Source organism: Seriola dumerili, unplaced genomic scaffold (assembly GCF_002260705.1).
Source record: "Seriola dumerili isolate Sdu_G_001 unplaced genomic scaffold, Sdu_1.0 BDQW01000291.1, whole genome shotgun sequence".
NCBI lineage: Eukaryota > Metazoa > Chordata > Actinopteri > Carangiformes > Carangidae > Seriola > Seriola dumerili.
The window spans coordinates 1,282,531-1,308,891 of record NW_019174546.1 but is presented as its reverse complement, the minus strand read 5'-3'; the positions used below and the strand labels follow the sequence as shown (position 1 = coordinate 1,308,891).

The 26,361-nt window shown below is 41.4% G+C and overlaps 1 protein-coding gene across 1 annotated transcript in view; it reads right to left on the bottom strand.

Annotated features, from left to right (window-relative positions):
- Positions 1-952: 952 nt before the first annotated feature.
- mtcl1 (microtubule crosslinking factor 1) overlaps positions 953-26,361 on the bottom strand; it is a 73,241-nt gene continuing 47,832 nt past the window's right edge. The window contains exons 8-13 of the mRNA XM_022758281.1: positions 22,385-22,552; positions 17,831-18,103; positions 14,665-15,006; positions 12,820-12,896; positions 10,780-12,358; positions 953-2,208 (exon numbers count right to left, since the gene is read on the bottom strand). Coding sequence (XP_022614002.1) covers positions 2,005-2,208; positions 10,780-12,358; positions 12,820-12,896; positions 14,665-15,006; positions 17,831-18,103; positions 22,385-22,552 — 2,643 coding nt within the window. The 3' untranslated portion in view covers positions 953-2,004. The remainder of the gene's footprint in view (positions 2,209-10,779; positions 12,359-12,819; positions 12,897-14,664; positions 15,007-17,830; positions 18,104-22,384; positions 22,553-26,361) is intronic.

The following is a 26,361-nucleotide window of genomic DNA, read 5'->3' as shown; positions in this document are numbered from 1 at the left end:
CACGCTGCAAATTCAGTCCTATAACACAACAGAATTTGCAGTGTGCTTGTGTATTTACATGTGTTTCCCTAAGTTGCAATGTGTTAAACTCTCAGGGTCACCGTAGTCTAGGCAACAAAAGCGCTTTGAATTAAGATTAGGGAAAGATTGTGGTTTTGTTTAAATTTAAATTGTGTTTCATCACTGTGAACTTTTTCTGTATTGAAACGGACGACGATCTTTCCCTGACTTAACACCATGTGCTGTGAGAAACACAACCATAAACAGTTTAATAATGCTGCTGTCACTGCAAGTGGATGTTGTGCAGCAAGATCAGATATTCTGGGGGAAAACAAATATGTTGTCTGTGAATATTTCACGGCACGATGTGTTCAGTGTCAATGTGTTCATGACTTGCCAATTATGTAAATTTACAACATTTAAAATACAGTTTTTTTTCAGACCTTTTTATTACTGGTCTTTATCTTGCGTGACAAGCTGGGAAACATGAGTAAGGTGGCACATGTATGACCATGATGCAAGAGGATTTGACTTCTGGGAGGATACAATCTTCTTATTCACATTCACTGTGTGTCTGTCCCCCCTGACCCACTGTAATCCTGTGGTCCGCACTGTAATCCACACACACACACACACACACACACCACCACAACACACACACACACACACACACACACACACACACACACACACACACACACACACACACACACACACGTTCAGCATCCGTCTCTGCCAAGAACACAAACTCAGGTCTGATGAAAGAGCGTATAATCTATCACGGACCGATGAATATAAAACATGACCTAGCAGATGCAAACACACACAGGAGGAGGAAGTCTTGTAAATACACATTCATGTTTATTACCATTTATTATTTACATAAGACTATAGATCGTTAGACTTTTGACATAGACTTTTCATTTAAAACATTCATTTTTTTTTTTTTCCACAATCCCTTTTTCTTGTCAAAAGAAAAAGTAATTCATATCCAATAGTAACAACTATACAAAGACAGTCTGGTAGGTACAATAATTTACTTAAAAACTGTTTTTATTTTCGTCATTGCAAATCATGTGACAACAAAAAACGACAGCTCGAGAGTTCCCATCACAACATTTTTTCTTTTTCCCCCACGGCGGAGCTGAGTGATCACAAATGACTAGAGCTCAATATGTACATGCTAGTGTTCAAAAGGCATGCAAATATTTGACTGATATTTGTACAACTGCCTTCCAAATATGCATAAGGTTAAAGTTTGTTGTCGACCATCGTCTACTTGTTTACAGAGCCGAACATTCATCCCAACGTAAAAATAAATAAGGACATTAGCATCAGAAATGACATCATGTGTCTCTGCTTCAGACCCGATGAAGCAGAAGTTGTTTTATAGTTTGTTTGTGTGTTTGCTTGTTTGTTTGTTTGTTTGCTTGTGTTGTTCTTCCTCTCCTTGAAACTAAACAGACGAGTCAAGCTTCAGAGGCTGGCAACAGAAAAAAAAAAAAAAAATGAACGAATGCTCTTTTAAAAAAAAAATAGTTTGAGCATGAACTGATGCAGGACAACGTAAACCACATAGAAAAGAAAAGTAGAAACAGATGAGAAAAAAAATGGTGTAAACTTCAAACAAATGCAACAGCAGAACTACATTTACTAAAGTTACTAAAATATATATATATTTATATATATATATATATGTATGTATTAAATACATATATACACACATGTGGGGTGATGATTAACTCAAGTGTGTGCAGGCACCTCTTATGGAAATGTTTTTATGTCTCTTTTGATGAGATACAGTACATTCCAGGTTCTTCTACATAGAAGTTCTGGTTCCCCGATGGTCAGCTGGTGCTACTGGGTGGATCCCAACCCCCCCTCCCCTGTCAGGCTCTGTCTCTTAGGGAGTCTCTAGTTTTTTTGGGGGGGGAGGGGGTTTTCTGAGGTACTGGGTCTTTTTAGGCTGAGGTGGAAGAGGGCGAGAGGAGGTAGAGGACGGACTCATGCCGGCTCCTCGCCCTCCAGGATGGTCTTCCAGTGTCCCGGCGGCGGAAAGGTGAACCTCCTCTTCGAGCCCTCGCTCCACTTGGGGGAGGAGGAGGGAGAGCGGGCGGCCCAGCGCGAGGGGGGTCTGCGGTTGGCCGGGCGGGCGGGTCTCAGGAAGCAGGAGTCCAGGGGCGGAGCCACCGGAGAGCGAGGCAGGTCCTGCCAATGACAAGGAGCTGTCAGAGAGAGGGGAGGGCAGCGAGGCGCCTGCAGCCGGTCGGCACAGAGGGAAACCGACTTCAACAGAGAGACATGAATGACACAGTGAGAAAAGAGTGAGCAGGGGAAAAATGTATAAAATGAGGTGCACAAACAAAAAGGATGAATGATGAATGTTGAAGACAGAAAATAAAATTTAAAAAAAAAGAAGGATGCTCTGAGGTTAGGTGTAACTTCAGGTGCACGCAGACCTGAGTAAACTGATGAAATAAAGAAAATGAAAATGTTCAGGAGGGAATGTGACTGTAATTTTATTTTGAAACTCCTATTTTTTCTTCCATCATAGGAACATCAATCTCTATATGCCATATATCACACTGTTTGTTGCTTTTATTGGTGACATTATGGCCAGTTATTCTGCAGAGGAAGACAGTTCTTCTTCTTTGTCATGTGGTAAACCTTTAAAATGATGTCACCGACCTCTGAGGATTTATTTCACAACAAACTCAGTGCTGTTGACACAAACTCAGTGGTGGTAAATTTTGGAAAACAAAGAAGAGAGTTGCTACAGCTACAGTTGGTTGAAAAGTACAAAGTTTAGTAGAAGTCGGGGTTACATATAATTGATGCTTAAATTGGAGTAAGACCTAATACATGCCGGGAAAAATGTATTGAAATGTTGAAACAATGGTTAAATGGAATCATGACGTCTTCGGCTGAGTTTTCTTAACTTTCTTATCTTTTCCTCTTCAATTCACCAAGTGCTTATAAGGCTACGTCTCTTCAGATTGATTTGAGGCTACATTTAGTGGTGTATTGAGAAGTGTTGCTAATCACTGCATTATGAATTGGTTGCAAATTCTTATTAAAATGAGCTGAATTACAGTATCAACTAAGATGGGTCCTGTGCTGTAGAGGAGTCCCGTGCCACAATCTAGTTGAAATATTTTAGTTTAAATACACATTTTTTTTTTTTAAAGTGGTGTTTTGTCGACATGAATGCTGATGAAACAAAAAGTACAAATAAATCAACTTAAAACCGGAACAAAATCGACAAATGAAACTTGCAGCCTCCCATCAAACTGCCACATAACCCCCTTAACACAACACGCTGGTAACTGGTATTTCAACTTCTCGGCCTCGCATGAGCTCAGGCGAGCAGTGGGGTCAACTAAACAGGTGCAGGTGGTCAGTGGATACACAATTAACTTAATTCAAAATGTCTTTGTTTTCGCTGAAACTTAACCTACTCACACAAGAGCACTGACTTTAATAGACCTTTTATCACAGCAGGAAAAGCACAAGTGTAACTGACAACATTAAAAACAGCTGTGTTTGGGGGGGGGGGGGGGGTTCCCAGGATCCTGGTGTTGCACATGCTGCCTCACTGAGACACTTGATGGAGCCATCGTTAATGCTTTTTTTTTTCTTTATCCTGCTATGACAAGTACAAATGCCTGCAGTGAAAAAAAGATCTGCAGTCTGTCTCATGCTGCAGACAGGTTTCACTTTCCCCTGTACAACTTGTCAGCGCTTAATCACTTAGAGGACTGAATCACTCACACCTGTTTTCACTACCAGTGATTGACACAAGCTGCACCAACACCACAAGTACGTTGGGGACATAATCATAATGACCAGTTTCCAACTTGAAAATAGCATTCACATCAAAATAACAGTCATAATTACAACTTTTTTTTCTGAAACTGCTGATATATCTGTCTTGCCCCCATAAATCACATGGAAGCTCCTAAAAACCAAACATGGACATCACATGTCCGCCAAAGTCCATCGTTCAAGCTAATTTAAACCAGATCTAATGGATACAATCTTTAATGTAAACGAAAGGTATTTTTAACTCTTCAGTCGTACAACCATCTTTAGCTGTCTGATCACGCAGGTAGTAAATAAAAGGTTATCTTTCCATCTCTACCATCCATCCCACATGACTCACGACATCCGTGAAATGCAAAGGGAGCAGCCTTTTCACGACAGAATTCAGTCAAACACTTCCACAAACTGCAGCCTCACACATTACCATACAGCTGAATCAACACTTTTCTGTTAGTGTGCTCACAGCATCTACAGGTGTGTACAGACGCATACGTTTAATGCTGTTAGAGGACACAGCAACTGTCCCGCTTTACGTCTAAACATGGCTGCATACACATGTGTTTATGTATTATGCACGTGGGCACAATTTCATGATGACTGAGGTTTTTAACAGAATAATGCAAACGTAGGGGTTTATGAATCTGGTTCAACGCTGTGTGTGCATATTTCCGCTGTGGTACGTGCACAGATTAATGATGTTGAAACCAGAGAGAGCCTTACGCATTTGTCCCCTGGATGGAGACGAAAAAGTGTGGAAAAGAGATCAAGAAGAAGAGAGGAAAGTGTTTGTGGGTGAGTTTTTTCTTCCCCACTCAGAATGATGTCAGAGTGTGACTGGGTGAGCGATCACACCGGGACATCACACCACTGGCCTGATTTATAAATAGTTCATCTCCAGGCATTAGATTTCAGCTGAAGGATGGGGGACATTGAGCCCACAAAGCAACAATCTAGTTCTGCTAAAAATACACGGCAGTCAGGCTGCGGTGGCGTGAGAGGATGAGACGAAGGAAAAATAAGTCAGATGGATGGACGGCTGGATCCACCAGTGACTGGTGTGTTACACAACCTGCAGGAAGTTTCATGAACTGGCAGGAAAACAAGTCAGAGAGATGGATCGGAGGCGTCCGCGTCAAACAGACGTCTCCATCAATAAATCATAGTGTTCACACCGGAAATACAGTCGTCGTTTAATGGCCGGCTTGTGGGTTAATACAACATTTCCTATGTGATGCTAATACATCAAGTCACACAACACCACAGATCATGCACCAGTAATGTGTACAGGAAGTCAGTGTGCAGGAGAGTGGCTACTGAAAACAGCAACGTGAACAAATTCACATCAACCCTGACTTCTCTGTGGATGCTTGGCCTTAAAAGAAAAATCCACCTTAAAACACTTGGACTCCATTGTAAAAGGGGTTTCCTATTGTACTTTTGAAGTTTTACAGTACTCTGCAGTGGACTTTGTAAAATATTGGGCTCAATAAAAAAACATTGTTGAATAGGCTGAAACTCCTTAACTGTTTCTCCCTTGTCAATGATATCCACCCACAGCCTCTTCTTTACCTCTTCCAATACTTTTAATAATGTTCTTCAAAAAAGCAAAAGGGTACGGTGGCCCCGAGAGCTCAATGCTGCAACTTAGGAAAACATGCAAATAGATAAAGCACTAGCAAATTCAGAAAACATCATTTGACAGCATATGTGCTGCAAATACTCATAACACAAGCAAATACAGAAAGGAGCTGCAAGTAGCACAGACGACAACGGAAGTGTTTCCAGGAGACACATAAAAGTGTTGAACCCAGATGGGAGGCACTTATTGTTCAATGCTTTAAACTTCAAGTGTCAAAAAGTATTGAACAACAAGTTTGTTGCAGCTGGATTCAACACTTTTATGTGTCCTCTGTTGTTTGTGCTACTTGCAGCATGACTCTGTATTTGCTTGTATTATGAGTATTTGCAGCATGTGTTGTCAAATTGATGAAGATTTTTTCTGAATTTGCTTGTGCTTTGTCTATTTGCACGTGCTCTCTTAAGTTGCAGTGTGTTGAGCTCTCAGGGCCACCATAAGAAGGTGTTCTTAACCCCATATTTAGACTTAGAGTATCTCATCTGGCTCGGTCTGTCTACTTGATTGTGTTTAACTCATCTCAAACTTATGAGAATGAGAAAATGCCACAAGATATGGAATAAATAACAATGCTATATTGTTTTTTTAATTCCCACCCCTGTCTAGAGGAATGGATCGGACACCAATTTGCATAATTGTAATGTACTTCTGGAACAAACCCAGGGGTTCTGGTATTTTTGTAATCAACAAATATAAGCAAAAATTTCAGGAAGATTTTCTCACATTTTTTCAAAGGCATTTTGGGAAATATCAGAATCGGTAAGCAGGACCACCAGAAAACTAATTTCCAGCACTTTATCCCAAAATAGCTGCTGGTATGTATTTCACGGTGAGAAATTTAACAGCACAGAAGTGTATCCCAAGGTGGACTTTTCCTCTAAGCATGCAAAGTGTACCAGAATATTCAGTTAATCTCCACCAGAAATCACACATAAACGAGAGAGGTGAGAGTGCACAGGGAGTGATGAGTGTTAGCAGCCGTCTTCATCAGTTAATCTTTTGGGGGTAGGTCTGGTTAGTGTGAGAGATGGTGAGGGGGAAACTGTAAGAAGAGGAAAGAAAGTGCTGTATGGACAAATAAGTGAAATAAAACAAAGTAAAACATCACAGTCCATCCAGTCGCACACATGTTGACAAAAAGAGGAGGACCTGGTAGAAACACAATGTTAGAATAATCCAGATAAGGCCGTATGAAGCCCAAAAAGACAACGTCCTCCTGCGCTGAGGAATGTGTGAAACATCCAAAAGAGTTGTCTTTTTTTCTGTGAGTTTGCTTTAAAGGACCATACCAGTGGTTTCACAGGATCTATCCAATTAATGACAAATTGTATACACAAATTGAATGAAATCAAAGTAATGTTGCCATCACAACATCACAGATTAATCTTATCTAAAATCCATTTTTGTCATTTTAAGTACTCATTGGAAAACCCCACATTAAAGTCTTGCTAACAACAAATTCACATTATTTTGTCAAAATATTGATGTTTGCTTAATGTTGGTCTTTAAGGTTTGTCTCTAAGAACGGTCACTATTAGCGACCTACATTAGCATCAGCTCTAGGTAACACTTGCTAGCTAATGTCCATGTTATCTGTTTTCAACCACAGTAATTTAGTTAGCCTGAGAAGATAGCAAGCAAGGAAGTGGCTTAAGCTAACATTTGACAGTAAGTGGAGCTAAAGTTCACATTTGTCCAAATATTCTTTGTAAAATTGCTAATATTAGCTAACATTAGCTCACACTGACATTTTTAATGGGAATTATTTTTACAAACAAATGAGAGCTGAGAAAGTTCCATAAATGTAAAGAAAAAGTTGAAATATCGCAAAGGTTTTTACACTTGGCTTAGGTGGAAAAGTTGCAAGCAAATTCTGACGTACATAAAGCCTCTAACTGAAAATCCCCATCGAAGAGATTCAATTTTAATGTTCATTAGGTTATTACATAAAACAAACAAATATTTCTATTTTCCACATTGTTTTTGTTTGTCTGAGGTTTGACTTGTGCCCTTTTAATAACGTCATATTGATGCACCCTCTTCTGCTGCAATGATTTAATGGCACCTGATTGGAGAACCGGTGCCACCCAAGTCCTAATATACTCCTAATATTCATATAACATTAGTAGATGAAAAACATTAATTTGCATTTTCTTTTGTCGATTAGACAAAAGAGTTATCGAAACAGTTGCTGCCCTCAGCTGCGATGGACCTCACTGATACCAATAATAGCTTAATAAAAGTTCACTGTAATTTACCTATCTCATGCAAATCTGTTGGTGATTTTCATACCGTCCTGACAGGGATTTAATTTAAATCAAATTATCTAAAAATGCATGGTATGGTACTGGAACATAGTAGACATGATTTATGGTTCATGGACTAAAACATGCAAAAATACCAGTATGGTCCTTTAAAAAAACAGATGGTCTATGCATATCAAATAAACTGAGCATGCGCACATTAACACAACAAAACAGATGCATGACCATCCACAACTTTTGACACCACTCCGACGGCTTCACACACTGTCACTCTGCTGTCCTGTGAAGCATGCATTAATGAACAGGGTGAGGAGGAGGGGAGGTCTGCAGGGCGTGAGGTGAGAGGTCCGTGTGGTTGGTGAACCCACCGCCAAAGGTTGTAGAGGAAGAGGAGGAGGAAGAGGAGGAACTTACATCACGGAGACAAGCAGAGTTAGAGTCCCCAAGGAGTTGTTAGTATGACAGTGTGGTTCTGGATCAGAGCACAGCGGACAGGGAGGAGGAGGAGGAGGAGGGAGAGGTAAAGCCCAGAAGGGAAGAGAGAGGGGAGGAGGAGGAAGGAAGATAGAGCGGGAAATGTTAATCGGTAAAATCGGGCAAAGAAGAAGAGGAGATACACGATAAGTCTGGCATGTCAAAGGCAGAGAGGTTGACCAGGAGAAATGAGGCGGCTGATTTCAGCCTGCAGACCACACAGAGAGCAGTAAGCACACACACATTCACTTTAGACCTGGAAAAAACACCTTGGTATAGATACACACAGGCCGGTCAGGTGGTATTGGAGATCATCAAACATGCAGTATGAAAAGCCAAGTATATACCAAAACAGGGTTGGGCAATATGACAAGATACACTCATTTCTACTGAGGCAGCTATCGCTTATATTACTGGCTGTATTAAGCCATTGTGGGTAATGCTGCGACTCAATGTGCAGGACTGTTTTATACTACTAATATTATTTTCTTGAATATGATGAAGTACCTAGATTTAACAGGTATGTCATTCATCCTACGACTTAGTCAATTGATCGAATCGAAGACATGCTGCTTCTCTCTGTTTTATATGATTGTAAATGGAATAACTCCGGGTTTTGGATGGACAAAGGGCAAAAAAGAAAAAAACAAAAAACATTTAAAGGCGTCACTGTGAGCTCGAGGGAATAGTGAAGGACATTTTTCAAAATGTTCTGATGTTTTAGAGGGTAAACGATTTAAAGAATATCTCGGATTTGCATTAGTAAAAAAAATAAATATCAGAATTGATGCAGCAGAACCAGAGATGTCACATTTTTCTTCCTTGTCAAAATTGATCACCGACAGTTCGGTCAGAGATTCATGTGTTATGGTGGCGGCTAAGGTAGCCTTGAGCAGCTAGCCCTAAGCAGAGACGAGGAGTTCCCTCTGGAGCCACAAAGGGCTTTGTACAAGTCTTTTACATATGCAATAGTACTTCCCAAGACCTGTAAATAGACATGATGTGTAAGATTAATGCAACATAATCGTAGATAATTGCTAGTTGCAGGCCTAGTTCAACAGATTAGCTAAAAACAAACATACATATTACCATTTACCTGTAAATGGTCTCTCAATTGGACTTCAAGTACGTTTACTGTATCATGATACATATTGCAATATTAAATGACATAGATCATCATACAAGGTTTAAGTCATATTGCCCATCCCTAAACCAAACTTATTTTTTAATTTTCTTACCAATTGTGAATTTAAATGTTTTGTTGGGGATCTTTTATGATATTCCCCCTTTCCTCAAACATTTTTTTTCTGTGTGTATCCATCCATTCAAAGCACAAAAAGCAAGAGTAAAATGATCCAAATACAGGTCTATATTACAATACTGACATGTTGCGTGCTGAACTACCATCGCAATCCATTATTCTGCTCTGTTTGAGCTCTGACAATTGTCCACAGAAGTCACGGCATCGCTCGATGAATGAGTGAAGGAAACACACACTCCACCATCATCCATTAAAAACAAAAATCTTACTAATCTTATTCTGTCTGTTCTGCAGATCAGTGAACAGCAGCTGGTGAAACCTTGATGTTAATGGGCATATTAATCAGCACATGTTGGATCATGTTGCTTACTGCACATATAATGGTTTTAAATATACAGTCTGTCTGCGGTACATTGTTCTAATGTACGGCTTTAGTACAGCATGACATACTTTTCTGGAGTTTTAATCTTTCTATGGACGGCCAAAAAAAAAAAGGCGTGCCAGTACATACAGTACGCTGATTCATTTTCCTTTCTGTTTTCCTTTCTCTCATCATTTAAACATGACCAGAAAGATGGTTGGATGGATCTATCATTTATTTGTCCCACAGGTCAGCTGAATGAGTGGTCAGAAATGGCCCGACCGATGTGCCAGAGCGCTGATTTCATCAAGTAAAATGAGCGCTTTTCTTGGTTTAGTTTGGCAAAGGGAAGATCAGGTTGCTTCAAAAATGAGGTCCCACTTAAAATTCTGATTGAGCAATGAAATAGAGGGAGCTGATAATGATTAAATATGCAACTTTGCGACTATAATTCCACTTCGATCATTACTGTGAGATCATTAATTTCACTGCTGCAGCTATATTCATGAATGATGATTCGGTCGGGCCTGAGTGATAATTAACGCACAGAAATAAAAGCCAAACGACAAGGAGGTCACTACAGCGAAGAGGAAAATACAGAAGAAGAAGTAGAAGTAGAAGAAGAAGAAGAAGAAGAACCCTTTAAGAGTCTATATGCAGAGCTGAAGGAAAGTTCAGTATTACTGAGGAGGGTTAAATATTTTAACATTACCATTGCATCAGTCAGTGCTTTCGATCTGAGAAAAAAGCATGAACATTTTAGTGATCTTGCACAATATAATGCAGCTGATTTTTTTGCTTAGCTTTTTTTTTTCTGATCAATCAAACATCCTTTAAAGTTTGTCGTCAACCATTACAAGGGAGATCCGAGGCAAAGTCATAAATATCTTTGCGTCATAAAACATGGGCCCCAGATCAAATGAATGATGAAGCGATGAATCCAGTGCGTCTGCATATTTACCTCCATACATCCAGACTGTCCTCTGTCTGAGTCGGCCTGCCTGCTGCTGTCTCTGCTGTGGCTGCTCTGTCCTCCAGCCTGCAGCCTCCTCTCCTCCCTAAAGTTCTGCTCCTGCAGCTTCTTATTGAGGATGCGGGCTGCGTTCTCAGCCAGCGTGTAGCCTGGCGGGGCCGACAGGTCCTGCCGTATGCTCACCACCTCTGGATTTTTGTCCCCCTGCGTCTCCACTATCAGCTGCACGGGGCTGGGCGAGCGCCCTCGAGCAGTCCGCAAACACTCTTGCACATTTCTGGGGTCCGTGGCGAGAGCCCCGTGAGCAGGGCTGGGCTCAGTGGTGGAGGGCGGGGTGGGGCGAGAGCGACTGGGGGACTTGTTGAACTTCTGCATGGAGTCGTAGACCACAGGGGTGTGGTCGATGATATTGAAGAGGCTGGAGAGGCCGTCGTTGATGGTGGTGTGGACGGGGCTGTCGCGAGTGGTGGTGGAGCGGGCCCATGCCGACTCACTGTTGCCCTTCTGGGGTGTGGTGGGGGTGGGGGCGCGGCTGGTATTGGGTAGATCAGTCTTGCTGGACGTGGACAGTTTGCGCTGAAGTTTGGGTGAGCCGTACTTTGGTGAGCAGCAGGGGCGTTCAAACTTGCTCTGGACCACAGGAGAGTACTGAACCTTCCTCAGGCTGCGTGACGGCGAGGAGATGGGCGTGCTGCCACCTTTCGGGGTGAGGCAGCGGTGGGGGCTGCTGGTCAGGTTCCTCAGCAAATCCGTCTGTAGACCCACACTGATGGTCTGGGTGGTCTGAGTGCCTCGCGTGGTGAATCCGTTGGTCTGGCAGGCTGTGTCCCGGACAACAGGCACTGGTGGAGAGCGGATGGCGTTTCTCACAGAGATGGCCACCTCCTTCATGTCATCGCTCATGTTTCTGGCGAGCTGAAGCTCCAGTGAGGAGGCGTAGCCTACCGTGGGGCAGACAGGAGATTGACTAGGAGAAGTCCTCAGCCCACCACCCTCCAGAAGCCCACATGGCCACCTCCCACTGCCAAACACCTCATCTGGCCCGCCAGCTCCCACCCCTGCCTCTCCTCCGCCCCTAGCTTTGGTCCCCTTGGCGTACAGGAAGTCTGGGTCTTGGGCAGTAGGGCGCTCAGCTGCCCCAGATCTGGTAGGGCTGTGGAGGATGTGCACCCCATAGTGCTCCACTCCCACCCCTGTCGCCCCTGCTCCGTTGCCCCTCACCGGGGACTTGTGGCAGTGCTCAGGGCTGCTCAGGGTGCTGGTGGTCAACGTGGCGCTGGTGGTGAGGAACCAGGAGGCTGGCTGGAATGGATCAGGAACGGGCTCCCCTCCCCGGGCCTCGGAGGTTTTTTCTGTCCACACATCCCGGGCAGGACCCGGGCCAGAGGTGGATGATGGGAAGTCCCAGCCCTTGTTGTTGAACTCCTCAATGTACTTAAGGTCGTCTGGCGACAGAGGAGGAGTGACGTCGTCTTGGCCCTGATCCCCGTGGCGAGTTTTGTCAGGGAGGAACGGCGAGCTGTCCATTAGCCTCTGGAAGTCACTCATGGAGCACACGGACTTGGCTCTGGAGAGAACACACACACACACACACACACACACACACAACAACAGACATTACAACCCAGTCATGATCTCATCCCCTTTATATTCCCACTGCAGACAGAAAGCATCTCTATATTTTTTTGTAAAGCAACTCATTGCCTTTTAATGTTTTAAAAGTGTCTGAATTATTTAGCAGCATAGTGAGCCGGATCACTTCCTCTCCATAAGAGAAACTTTCACAGAAAAATCACCTGGGGGAAACTCACTGTCACTTCAAGTAACAGTTAATAGAATCAACAGACGATTTCCCAAGGGATCGATGTGAATGCATGAGCAGCAAAAATGCAGCAGGAGGCTGGATAATATGTTTATGCCTGGCATCTATTTCAATGCAGCAACTTTTACAGAATTTCAAATTTAGAGTTTGCCCGTGGACAGACTATTTGAACTGAGTTTGACTTGAAGCTTTTTCACACAGGTTACCTGAGCAGACTCCCTCCGCCCATCTCCTCCTCTGGGTACGCAGGATCAGCTTCTCTCTCCGAAATCTCATTCAGGGCCTGAAACAACAGATACAACAGTTTAATCATGTGGAAAAGGATTCAGGGTAAAATTATTTATGTGCAGCAGCTTCTGGAAAAAAAAAAAATTACTATCTTTTTTCTAAAATGAATGGCTGTAATTTGGAAACTGGGAGACCTATTAACACTAAATTAAAACAAAATATATTAGATTACATAATAGCTTTTTGGCACACCACAATTTATGCTAAATATCCTACGTCTTCTTTTGGATGTTTGGATGGCAAATATATTTCCGATTGACTTTTGTGCCTCAGTTTTTAATATTCTTTAAATAAAACGTACTTCTTGTACAAAGCTTCTGCTAAATGTTTCAGGAAGATTGTTTGTTACCTCAATTTATTTTGCTAAATTCAGACTAATAAAAAACCAGACGAGAGGAAATAAACCCGTTGTATAATGAATATACAATTAGTGATGAAGATACTTCTCTCAGCTGAAATTGAAACATGGTGTAAGGCGTCTGTTCCAAAGTGAACACGTTTAAATTAAAATTTACATTTAGATGAATTTCCATTAAGAAGACGCGTTTCCACCTGAGCACCTACAGTAATAGCTCGTTTTTCCCCACAGTCAAAGTAAGTGGACACAAAAAAACCTGATCAAGCTTTTTTTGGAGAAATGCTATTGATATTTAATGCCTCCTTGGAGTTGCACAGTCCTTCAGTTACAATACCTCAGGCTGAGAAGGAAAGACAGAGGCTGACAGGCTGTGAGTCCTAACTCTCTCACTTCAAGCCCAGTTTTGACAGACACAGTAGTGTCAGTGTAGGTTAGGGTCTTTATTAATTAGACTTTGATCGTGTCCGAGATGTTCTTTTGTTCATTCATCATCATTTCGTTGAGTGGTTTGAACCAGGGCTGCAACTAATGAAACTGTCATTAGTTATTGACTAATCAAGATGAATCCATCCATCACTTTGTCTGTAAAATGTCACAAAATGATGAAAAACTTCCATTACTTCGATTACATAACGGTCACCGAGCAACACAAGTGACATAGTTCTTTTTATCTGCCCAAAACCCAAACATATTAAGTTTATTTTCATGTATGATAAAGAAAAGCATCACATTCAAATTGTTCACATTTTCTCTCAAACAAGACTGAGAGCCTAAAGCTGAGCTAGTGGCTCTGTGAGGCTGTACTTAGCTTTGAGCTAAATTCTGTGTTTAGGAGGTTTAATATTTACCATGTTCGCCACCTTAAAGTTTTAGCATGCATTAGCAACATATGCTAATTAGCGCTGAACACAAAGTACAGCTGCAGGTATTCGGTCATAAACCATCTGGACGTATCAAAATTTTGACCTCGGATAAAAATTTCAGGGATGACAGAAAATGACTAAAATTCATCCTGAGGGGGACGTCGATGTGTGTGCCAAATTTCATTGGCCTCCATCCAATAGTTGTCAAGATATTTCACTCAAATCCAAAAATTCTGCCCTCTGGATTCATCCTCTGGGAACCATGAATGTCTGTACAATGATTTTATGGCAATCCATCTAATAGTTGTTGAGAATTTTCAGTCTGGATCAAAGTGATGGATCGATCAATGATGTCATTCACTGACCTGTCATTTCAGCTCTAGTTCAAACCATGCTCTTACCTAAATGTTCAGAGCTCCGCCTCTTTTTCCCTGCTGTGCATCATACTGTTGCACAGCAGCATCTTGGTGGAGACTGGTTTTATATGCTAAAGCACTGCATTAATGAGAGTGACTTGTCTTGTCCTGAATGATGTGTGTTACCTCCTTCATGCAGGGGAACCTCTTCTCACTCTCCAGTCTGGAGGGTGGGGGGACCTCTAGGCCGCTGAGCGGGTCCAGAGTCAACGCATCCAGGAACAGGTTCTCCGTCGGACCTTTCAGCCTCATGGCAGCCCCCTGCACCTCCAGCATGGCCTCAGAGTCAGAGTGGGAGCGAGTGGGAGGAACCAGGACAGGGGTGGAGGAACAGGGGGAACGTGGGGAGCGAGGAGACCGGGGGGCATTGCAGGGACTGTCCTGAGGAGAGAACACGCCTCTGTGGCCCGAGCTGCCGTCTTTGACGTCGATGCCCTCGCCTCGCCGGGAGTTCAGCTCTCTCTGCATCTGCACGAAGAATAGCACAGAAGTGATCAGTCAGAGAATTTACTGGTGTTGATCAGTGGATGAAATCGCCACAGACTGGGGTTTAGAAACACTGCAGTAATGGGTGTGTTGTAATTAGGGCAACATTTCAAACATAGCCGACACAATGCAGGTAAAAGATCTTTTATGTGGACTGTTGCCTCTGAGGAAAGAGGTTAAAAACAGAAAAATGTATCTTTCTTTACATCTAAATAATTATGGCAGATATTCTGTGCTTATTCTATTAACTGTCTATGTTACAGGTGTAATCAGAATTCAGAAAATGTATATGCTGGTCTCATTTATTACTTTTTAGTCAAGAGAGAGCGTGCGTGTGTGTGTGTGTGTGTGTGTGTGTGTGTGTGTGTGTGTGTGTGTGGGTGGCGATGCTGGACCGTCCACCACTTTGGTCTAGTCTGAAATGTTGCAAAAACAACTATCGGATGGATTGATATGAAATGTGGTTCAGACATTCATGTGCCTTTCAGGTTGAAGTTCTCGTCTGGCGTCACCATCAAGTCAAATCTTCAGTTTGTCAAATACTTTGTTTTATAAACTAATGACAACCCAATCAACCTCAGCTTTATGTAGTGTTTAGTGCTAATCAGTAAATGTTAGCATGCTACATCTAACTAAGTTGGTGAACATGGTATACATATACCTGCTAAATATCAGCATGTCACTGTGAGCTTGTTAGCAAACTTATGTTAGCATTTAACTCAAGGCATGGCTGTAGACAGTTCAATGAGGCTTTGATGGTTGAATAAGGGTTAAATTAAAACCTAAATAAAATCACGAGCACCTGTCTTATCACTGGGGATTGACAAGTTTACACATTTATTTATTTTTTTAAGGATTAAATCATAATTTAGCATGTTTTAGCTCAATACGGTGTATCATGTGCAAATGTGTTCACTCAAGGCGGTAAATAAATCTTAAAACCTTTGCTTTTTGTGACTTAATGTTAGTTAAAACACCAAAACCTGACTGATACTGGATTATTGAGGTTGATACCAATATTGAGAGTTTTAAAAAAAAAAGTCAGATTCTGAAGTGGACAAACTGCACTGTTTGTATATGACCTCCAACATATCTTTTTCATCTCTATACTACATTTTTTTGTGAACTTATTCGTCGACATATACACCAGTTTTCAATAAGCTAATATCATCTGCTAACCGGCCTGGGCGATTTACAGTATATTACAGTATATTTCAATTAAGCAGTGGCAGGTTTATGCCAAATATGCTACACGTCGCTTTCCTGGATTTAAAGTGACACACAAACTGTATTTGTGCGTTTTCCTCAACACTCAGCAACCAACCTGCAATATTCAGGGTTAAGCTTCTTGCTAAGGTTAAAGGAGTAAAGCCACATTACTCATTCACTTTCACCCTGACAGTGTGAGCGGCTCGGCTGGTGACCTGTGCTTTGTAGTTTGCTGCAACATTGCTGAATAATGCATCTCTGCTTCCTGCTGTGTGTGAATCCATTCAGCTGTGCATCAGCAGTTTTTTTTTTTTCTTTTCTGAGCTGGTAAACGTGAGTTGTGTTCAGAGAGAGTCCCTGCTTTATATATTAATACTCTCACACTCATATCATATTAACCAGTGCATGTTCCCACTTCCTGCCCTGAACATCAGACACAAACGAGGTGAGATGCTGCAGTTCGTGTAATTAAATCTCACAAAGGACATCAATTATTCACTAATCCTCAGAGTCTATTGTATCTCGCCTTCACTATTCTAAAAAACCAAACAACAGAGAAGATAATCGCCTTGGGTCACTGTTTCTCTCTCACATCTAAAAACACTGCACACACAAATGCCTTCAAAATTACAATAAAATAAAATGAAACAAATTGGAGGTAAAAAAAAACAAAACAAAACTGTCTGAGAGCTTAAGGAGATATCTTTAAATTATCATTTATTATCATATTAAAGTTTTGTCTCATCAACAATCACAATGACATTAAACTAAAAAATGACAATCTTGTGCTGAAATGATGAATCAATTCATTAACTGTTAGAAAAGTGATTTGATAATCAATTAAAATTTTTTCGAGTCTTATCAAGCAAAAAAGCCAAACACCAGATTTTCTGCTTTTTCTGTTCTGTGTGATTGTAAAATAAAAATCTTCGGGTTACAGATGAAGTCACCATGGGCTCTGAGAAATTGTGATGGGCAGTTTTTATACTGTCTCCTTACATATTAAAGACTCAACAATTAATTTATTAATAGAAATTATATAATTGACAGATTATTGGCAATGAAAATAATTAATAGCTGCAGCTCTAAGCAAAAAGTAATCGATTATCAACAGTTTTTGTGACTGAAAGTTTGCTCTTGACCCTCGAAACAGCAGTAGACTAAACAGTCTCATCACAAGATCCATTGAGTAGCTGCTCCACAGCTTTTGATCGTGTTACACGTTTTAATCCTCCTCACTAAGTGGAGTTTTGTGGTTGGTGTAGAATTGTCAATGCTCAGATTTACATTTGTCTGATCACTCTCAGGACTTCTCGTCCACATCGGCTCTAAAGTTGAGACTGAAAGCTTGTTTTTGATCTTGGAAACAGATGTGTGAAACGGTTGAGAGCTCCAGAACAGCTACTCAATGGCCCTTGTGTTGAGATTGTTTCGTCAGCTTCTGTTTCCAAGACTAGGTACGACATTTCAACCTTTTAAACCAACATGAATGAGACGTCATTAAAGTGCTTGGAAAAATGGAAATCTGAACTTCTGCAAAATTTCCAAATTAACCCTTTTTTCTCCGTCTCTCTCTTTGTCATCATCCTTCCCTTACCCTCTCCATCTTGCGGTGGAGCTCTCTCATGCTGCCGTCCCACTCCTGCCGCTCCTGGTCGAAGCGCTCCAAGAGCTCTGCCCTCTCGCGGCTCCACCTCTTCTCCCCGTGCTGCAGCTTCCAGCGGAGGTCCAAGGAGGTGCTGTGGCTCTCGGACAGCAGACGCCTGTGCTCCTCACGCTCCAGCTTCAAGGCCCACTCGGGGTCTCCGGCAGGTTCCCCTTCGCCTCCCTGTGCTTCACCTCGCACCTTGCTTCCTGCCTCCTCCTCCAACTGGACACAGAGCAAAGACACAGGGATGTTGAGTTGATTACACGTTATTGACCCCTACAGTATATTACAAAGAGATAGTGAATATATAATGAATAAAACGTAAAAAGTAAGTAAAAAAAAAAAAGATGACAGTAAAGAGATTGCTCCTAACGTTTTTTTTTTTTTGCAGATGATAAAAAAGAGCCTCTAACAAACTCGTTTTGATCCATTTCTGTCTCCTCCACCCATGGATCAATATGTTTTTAAAGTGATGATCAAAGTAATGCGTCTCTTCACAAAGAGCAGTGGATGTATACTGTGTATGATCTTTTTCTCCTCTAGTTTGATCCTCATTTTTTTGAACTTCTAGTCTTTATTTTGATCTTGGAGTTCAATAAAAGAGAATAATGATAAAAAAATAAATAAAAAATGAATACAAAAGTTAAACCAAGTGCTCACACACCCACAAGAAATAAATATCAAAACAGGCTCCAGCTATGACTTAAAAGACTAGAGCGAATAGCTGGTTACATGCAACCTCCTCACTCTGCACATTATTAAGAGCAAACAGTCACAGTTTGATAGTTTATTCAAAACGAATCAATCAGTGTCTGTCTGTGACATTAGGAGTTTTGGATGAGCAAACAAACAACCAAACACATTTATAGAAGATTAATCCCCAGCAGCATTTTGTTGGGGGGGGGGGGCAAGAGAATTACATGTGTCAATCAATAATAAAGCAGGCTGCCGGTGAGTCAGGTTTTACAAACTCATGTTGTTTGTCTACACTTTGTTTAAACCCACAGAACTTTATTTCTAAATCTAGATGAAATCCAAAAGTCCCCAAAGACACCGTATCTGTCGGGTTGAATTTTGGGGGAACTGTGTCTTGAATGATGCATGAGGCATATATTAGTATTTCATTCAGTTTCACTCGTCATTTTGGTTTAATGAAGAGATGGCACAAGATTAGACGGAATGTATATGAGTTACTGCCTGAGAGACATAAACGTGGAATAAGATGATTTTTGTACATTTTATCCTATTAAAAACAAATTGTGTACATCGTGCTCCACTGAAATATAATCATTTGCTTTCCTTCCAAGAGTTTGCCACTGTCGTACCTGTGCATTCACCATGAAGCCGGAGCCAGGAGGCAGTTAGCTTAGCTTAGCATAAAGACTGGAAACAAGAGGAAACAGCTAGCCTGGCTCAATCCAAAGGTGACCTCTGAAGCTCACTAGCTCGTAGCTGTTCTTTCATTTTTACATTTCAGTTTTTGTTCAGATGAAACAAACAAGTCACAGTGTGTAAATCAGTGAGGGTTAGAGGTGCTGGACAGAGCCGGGGTAGCTGTTTCCCCACTGTTTCCAGTACTTCTGTCAAGCTAAGCTAAAGTGCTGCTAGGTCATTTATTGTTCATATTTATCCTGCAGACCCGACAGTTCTCTCATCTAACTCTATGCAACTTTCTTAATTTGCACGAGGGAAACGTGCAGGGAAAAGACATGATGACGATAAGGGGTTAAAACCATTTCAACTCAAGCCATACAGCACAAAGAGAACAAGCAGAAATGCTAATGTACACTAAGAAACACAGCATGAAACAATGTGAGATGAGGAGAAGCTATCACTAAGTACTGCTGGTTGTCTTGCAGAGACGCACAGTAATAACTTGAGCGGGGGCCGCCCTCAAAAATGTATATTTCAAACTGAGCGCTGGCGGGGGGACACGAACCGAGGATTCAGAAGTGCTGCAGAAATCTTCAAAGCTGCAGATCGACAAGAGGGAAGCCACTCTGGATGCGTCTCTTTTCCAGGCAGAACAGGCCATTGTAATCTTCAGACGGGGCTTTTCATCCCACAACATAACATGGAGCAAACCAGAGTCTGCAGAACAGAAGCTGTGTGAAGAGCAAGTCAAGGCTGCCTTCAAACATCAGCTTACACAACTCCCATTCACAAATGTTTGTTTTGTCTTCTATTATCTCGGGTTTTAAAAAACTGTGTGATTACACACGGGAGAGGGTGACATGCACATTAACAGCAGCTGACTGAATGTTGAGAGCCAAGATGTGAGACATTATAAATATAGGCGGTTATTTAGGAGCGTGAAACATGAGGCGGCCTGAGCAACGATATTAACGTCTGGTAATAGTGATTAAAAGAAAACAATCACTACTTATATCCAAACATAAATAACTAGATGAGGTGCAATTCCCAATTCTGCTCTGCTCTGCTGAGCTGTGTAAACAGAAAATTTGGAGCATATTTCTGAAATCGAAGCACAGTGGAACAAGGGAAGAAGTCAGTGTGGTTTTATCAGAAGAAACTAAGTAAATTAGTTCTCATTGAGGCCCTGAACGACCTTTGCTCCGTGGACGGATATGAACCATGTAAGAGCTCGTCAGATTAAAAGCATGAGAGATAAAGAGATAATCTTCCTCCTATAATTCAGACCTCTTAATTGGTTCCCAAAGCTGCAGTTTCCTTTTATATCAGATGAAGCGGAGAGGAGACACTGCTCTGACCCAGCAGTCAAGAAACAACATATTCACTGTCCTCAGACTGATCCCGATCCTTCTCTACCACAAAACACACTCTGTATCAATACCCCTCCATGAAACACTAATACGCACTTCGTCCACTACCAATATACACTCAGTTGCGAGTTTATTAAGCACACCTTCATAAAAACCAATGTGGTGTAATACATCAGTCCTGCAACAATTCCTCCCTCATGAAAGTCATAGTTTATTTTTAGTTGAAACTGTTTCAGAGAGATGTGAATTCAGCTTTATGGCTTTATTCTGGAGGATGTAGTTTGCAGTGCTGTTGAGTTATATTGCATTACACTGAGAAGTGTTTCTAATATTTTGTCCACCCCGCTTATATCAATGAGGATAGGCTAAATATAACACCTCTCACTATACTGCCTTTGCTGGGATATCAATAATAACTGAGTGCGATAATGAATAAACGACCAAAATGATATAGACCTGCAATGACGTTTACATTTAAAGCCAATATGTTCAGATTTTGCAAAATTTCCCCCAAAACAGACACTGATGCCACTAACGGCCGCCATGACCCACCCACGGAAGTTTTCTGTGGACTCTGAAAGCAGCACATCAGCTGAACTGACTTTCACTGGGATTGACTCATTTTTTTTCTGCACACAAAAACTTCAGCTATCAGCATAATTATAAAGATGCTATAATGACATAAAAATAAAACATAAAAACATAAAGTGGCTTCAATAATATTCTCAGAGATTGATTTCCCTCATATCTCAGAGTTTCTTCTACCGCTGAATGAATGAACTACGTTTCCCTTCCTTTAAGAGACGCGTGCAGACAGACACTGTGTAAAAATGTATGAGTATCATTTATTCATATCAACTAGACTGTTGTGTTGCCACATAGCAGCTGTGCTGTCACATCGGGCTCCTGAAAAAGAAAAACACAAAACCAAAACAATGCCGGGTCGTCTAGTGAAGTGAAGAACCAGACTTAACCTTCGCAGCGTCATCCTCCAAGCGCACATTCCTGGTAGATTACTTTGTGACATGATCAGGGTTATCCACCTGTCTACCCTGCAGCTGAGGACGGAACAATTATCACTGGGTTAACTCTCCCATGTTGCAAAATCCTATTATAAACCTTCAAACTCGTGTATCTATTACTCAAACTGGCCTTTCTGGACTGTACGTCATCAGCTCAGCCCCTTGTGTTTTTTGTGTGTGTGTGTGTGTGTGCTGGTTTTGGTGTTCTGTGTGTCCATGTGTAGTTTTAGTGCTCCATTTTGAATTTGAATCTTTGAGATTTTTACCTTTTATTGTAAATGTAAATTAGAATATTTTTGATAATGACAAAAGCAGCTACAAACAGCCTCTGTTTGGAGGAATATAAGACAGCGCTTTAACTGCAGTCTTCGGTACAGTAAGAAATGCTTATGCTGAATGAATTTGTTTTCACAATGACAGAATATGCCCACTATAAAGTGCCAGGAGAGTGAGTCATTGTTATTTTCTTGGATGCCGTCCTTTCAATTTAATGGTTGAGGGTGATTATGAATTGAATTCTGTCCATTTGTCTGACACAACTTCGAGCTGTTATTCATCTTGTTATTACATTTTTAAAATGACACTGATTGGCCCGAGGAGGGCTTTGTTATTTTTGCCCTAAGTGGGATTTCATCCGTGGAGGAGGCAATGTGTTTACTGTCGTCTTGCTGCTTAGTTTCCGACACCAGATTGTGTCCCTGTCCCTTTAAAGGTGGGCGCTGAGACGCCATCTGTACCTGTGCAACCTGGCACTTCATCTCTGCCCACTTGACCTCCCAGGCGGCTTTGTCATTGGCGTAAGACTGCTGCAGTTGCCATCGCCGCGTCTCCTCCTCTCGCAGCTCCTCTCGAAACTCCTCCAGCAGCGTCCGCAGGGCCTGCAGCACCCGACTGTTCTCCCCGAACTGCACGGAGAGGATTCACATAAAGCAATCAGCAAACACACACGTCGGAAAGGTCAATCAACACACTTAAGACACACAGCAAGTTCTTTTCTTATCCTGATATTTGTGATGAGCTTGTCTTTAGTTTTTATCTGTGTCCTTTGTTTCTCTTTAAAGCACTCTGGGATGAACCTGCTTTGTAAGTGCTTTATAAATCAATTTGACTTGAACTTCCTGTCTCCCATCTGCCTCCCGCTCTGCTTGTCCTTTCCCATCTATCGCATCTCAGCTCCGGGCGTTGAAGAAAATATACACACAGTAAACATCTTTGTGATGCTGCAAGAAAAACCTGCAGGACAACTATAATTGTGATTTATTTTAATCCAATTATGATGCAGGCGGTTCAAGAAAGTTTAAACAATTACACCTATGATCTGGATTTGGATTCATAAGGCTGGAGGCCGTATGAGCAGTGCCATGCAGTGGGTCAGAGAGAAAAGAACAGCATGTTTCCCCTGAAGTGTGTGCTCAGAGAGGTGTGTGGAGGGCTGCTCGCCTCTGGTGGCCCTGCTGTGAGGAGTCTTCAGGTTTTGGCAGGAGGCAGTGAAGCACAAAGGAGTCTGAGAGTAAAACATCACCTCGAGGTATCACTACAGAGCTGCCGGCTCCGAGCTGGCAGCCTCAGCTGAGAACACAATATGAGCTCAGCAGCTAAAAGGCCAGAGCACGTCAGTCCAGTATTTCCAGGAAAGAAGGTCGAACTTACAAGGTATATATATATCTTTTATTTTTTTTATTTTTTTTCCAACAAGCGCAACAAGGGGAGATACGACTACAAAACCCGGTACCTTATTATTCTTTTATAGTTCTACTGTTGTGTGTCTGAATAAACACAATATGACCCTCAGGACATCAGACTTTTACATTTCATAGATTCTCTGCTGAAAATATTTTGAAAAAAAAAAAAAAAAAGATCTAAAAAAAACAAAACAAGATGGAGGCTCCCTTTTAAAAGGAATACACTGAGCAGTAATGTAGCTTGGTAGCTAGCTAGCTTACAGCTCTGTTTACATTCGGTGTTTCTCAGCAACAAACATGATGAATGTCTTTCCTTTCTCCTAAAACAAAGGCAAAGGCAGGATTTTGAATATTCTGAAAACTGTATTGTTTACATCCAAGCCTTATAGTAAATATACCTTATACTATAAGGTAATATATGTGTCACAACATACCATAAATTAAGCATTGTGGTGTTACAGAGATGCCCTGGCCTATAAACCATATTCTCCAGATGTAAGGGAACATGCTTGTTATGTACAGGCCTCAGCAAATTTTTATATTTCTTTCACTCAAACTGAGAAAAATGACCATTCCCACTGAAATCCTGACTCTCAAAATAATCACAATATATATATATTGCTTATCGCTCAGCCCTAATTTCTACGTTTCTCATGTCTAAGGAACATAACTGTTAAACTGTCGACAGAAGTGTTTGATCTGGTCCCAGCAGCGCTCATGTAAGTGGACGTGCGTCCTCATGCAGGTGCCAGTAGCGTAAAAGACACACAGATACCAGGGACCCGCTCATCAAAACATTGCTTGATAGCACCAGCATTGGTCAAAAACACAGGGTACCTTTGATTTAAAGTTGAAGTAGAAACATCACACTCAATCAAAGACAAAAAAAAAGGGGGAAGGTGGTGTGTGTATGACCAAAGCACGTCAAGGGATCGCAAACCCACATCAATTGGATATTTCCTGTTATCCGGTTTAAATGATCACACAGGAGCAAGAGAGAACCTGATAATTTAAGATGAATAAAACCAGCTCCAATTGATGGTGTGTGAACACTTTTTGTAGGAATTTGAAAATGTCCAACGCTGGTTCTCTAAGATGTATTGTAGTGTCAATGAATGTAAAGACACTGTGGCAGAGTGCAGTGCCACTGAATGAACAGGCTGGATGCAGGACAGACAGAACAACTCCCAGAAACCACCTCCAGTTTTGGGGCCATGGCAGGATGCACTGGCAAGTGTATTCTTAATACTTCAGATGGATGCACAGTTTTGATATGGGAGGACACCAGAGTACTCAGAGTTAGACGTGATGTGACAGCGCTGACCCACTGGGTCACCGAGCCGCCCAGGTTCATAACTTTCCAGCTAAAGTCAAGACTTCTCTCTATATTTCAAGCTGATTTGAGAACTGCTGTCAATGTGAAGTCCTCAATAAACCACTGGAATAACACCAGTTTTACATGTATTCTAAAATACTGAGGAGAGAGATGAGAGTTACCTACACCAACTCTGATGAAAGTTCACAGCCATTGTGGGAAAAACATTTTATCTCCAACAGTCTCTAACACTCTTACAGTATTTAAATATACTTCAACACGTCAGCAGTATCAGACGCTGGCAGTCTCAGGATGAATGAATCAGGATTTTCCCTCAGCAGTTCATTCCTAAATTCTCTCCGAGTCCTCACTGAAAACTTTCAATGACCTCTTTACGACTTAACATACTATTATCTCACTTGGGCTGCAGGAATTATCATCTGTGCTTGCTCTGCTCTGCTGTAAGTGGCCATGTGTGCAAATGCTTACTAAAGCAAGTCTGCATTTCTGCTCTCGTGCATTAAGCCTAATGTAGTCTAGTGGGTATGCTTGTTGAAAAAAATAAAAATAAATGTGCGCAGAGTAAAGCAACAATGTCAGATCACTGCACAAACCATTTTTATGATGCGGTGGAAAAAAATCAAAACACAAGACAAAGTAGAGCACTTAGGGCTGTTTAATAATGCATCCCACCCAAAATTCTTTACTTCAACGGAGAGCAAAGTGGTCGACAGAGGTCCTGAAAGCTGATCTCAACACACACTGTCTGGGTGGAAACGCTCAGCAGCCTCAACAACACAGCTCCTTTTGTCTCTTTCCAATGTAACTGAGAGTCTGCGTCTTTCTTTGAACAATAAGCACAAAACTGGCTGTACACAAAATAATCACTGCCTGTAGTCTAAATAGTTATCTGGGTCAAAATTCTCATCTGCATACCATGCCAAACAGCTCTAATGAACGCCTGCCAAACTGTCATTTGTGCACAGTGAAAATGAATGAGGGAAATAATTAAAGGCATAAATGTCCAAACCCACTAAATACATCAGTTTACTGGAGAAAATACAAGTTACTACAACATCATTTCATTGCACTACAACTTCACAGTTACATTTTAATGTGTGTATATACTGTATATATATATACAATCCTGACTCGTAAAATGGCAATAAAGCTTAATGGTGATGATGGTGTTAGTGACTATGAAATTGCTGTTAAAAAAAATTTATCTAAAATAGTCAAATGTTTTCTTGAAACGTGTTTACATACTCCAGCCGAAAGTTGACATCTCGCTATAGTTTTCTAATTCAGACAAAAAAAACGGTTCAGCCAAACACCAAGGAGGGAAGTGTACACGTCCCAGTATTCTGGTGTGGGTTAATGCACATGTTCACGCTGATCTAAGATGCAGTCTGAGGGCCCCGGTGTCCAAGAGCCCAGAACTCGCCACAATGTTTTTGATCATTCATATTTAGGAGATGGACTTGTTTAAATAGTTCTGTGGCTGAAGACGCTATGAGGGAGCACCCGTTAACTGTAATGTTACTGTAAAAATCCGCTGCAGTTATACCCAATTTCTAATTTAGGGAATAATTTATCTCAAAACTAGCAACTAAGAAAGCCTGTGTCTGTGCCAGAAAACACATAAAACAAAAGTGAAAAAACTTTCAGAGCGTTTGTTTTTGAGGAATATACAAGCAAATGTCTCATTCAAAGGGAC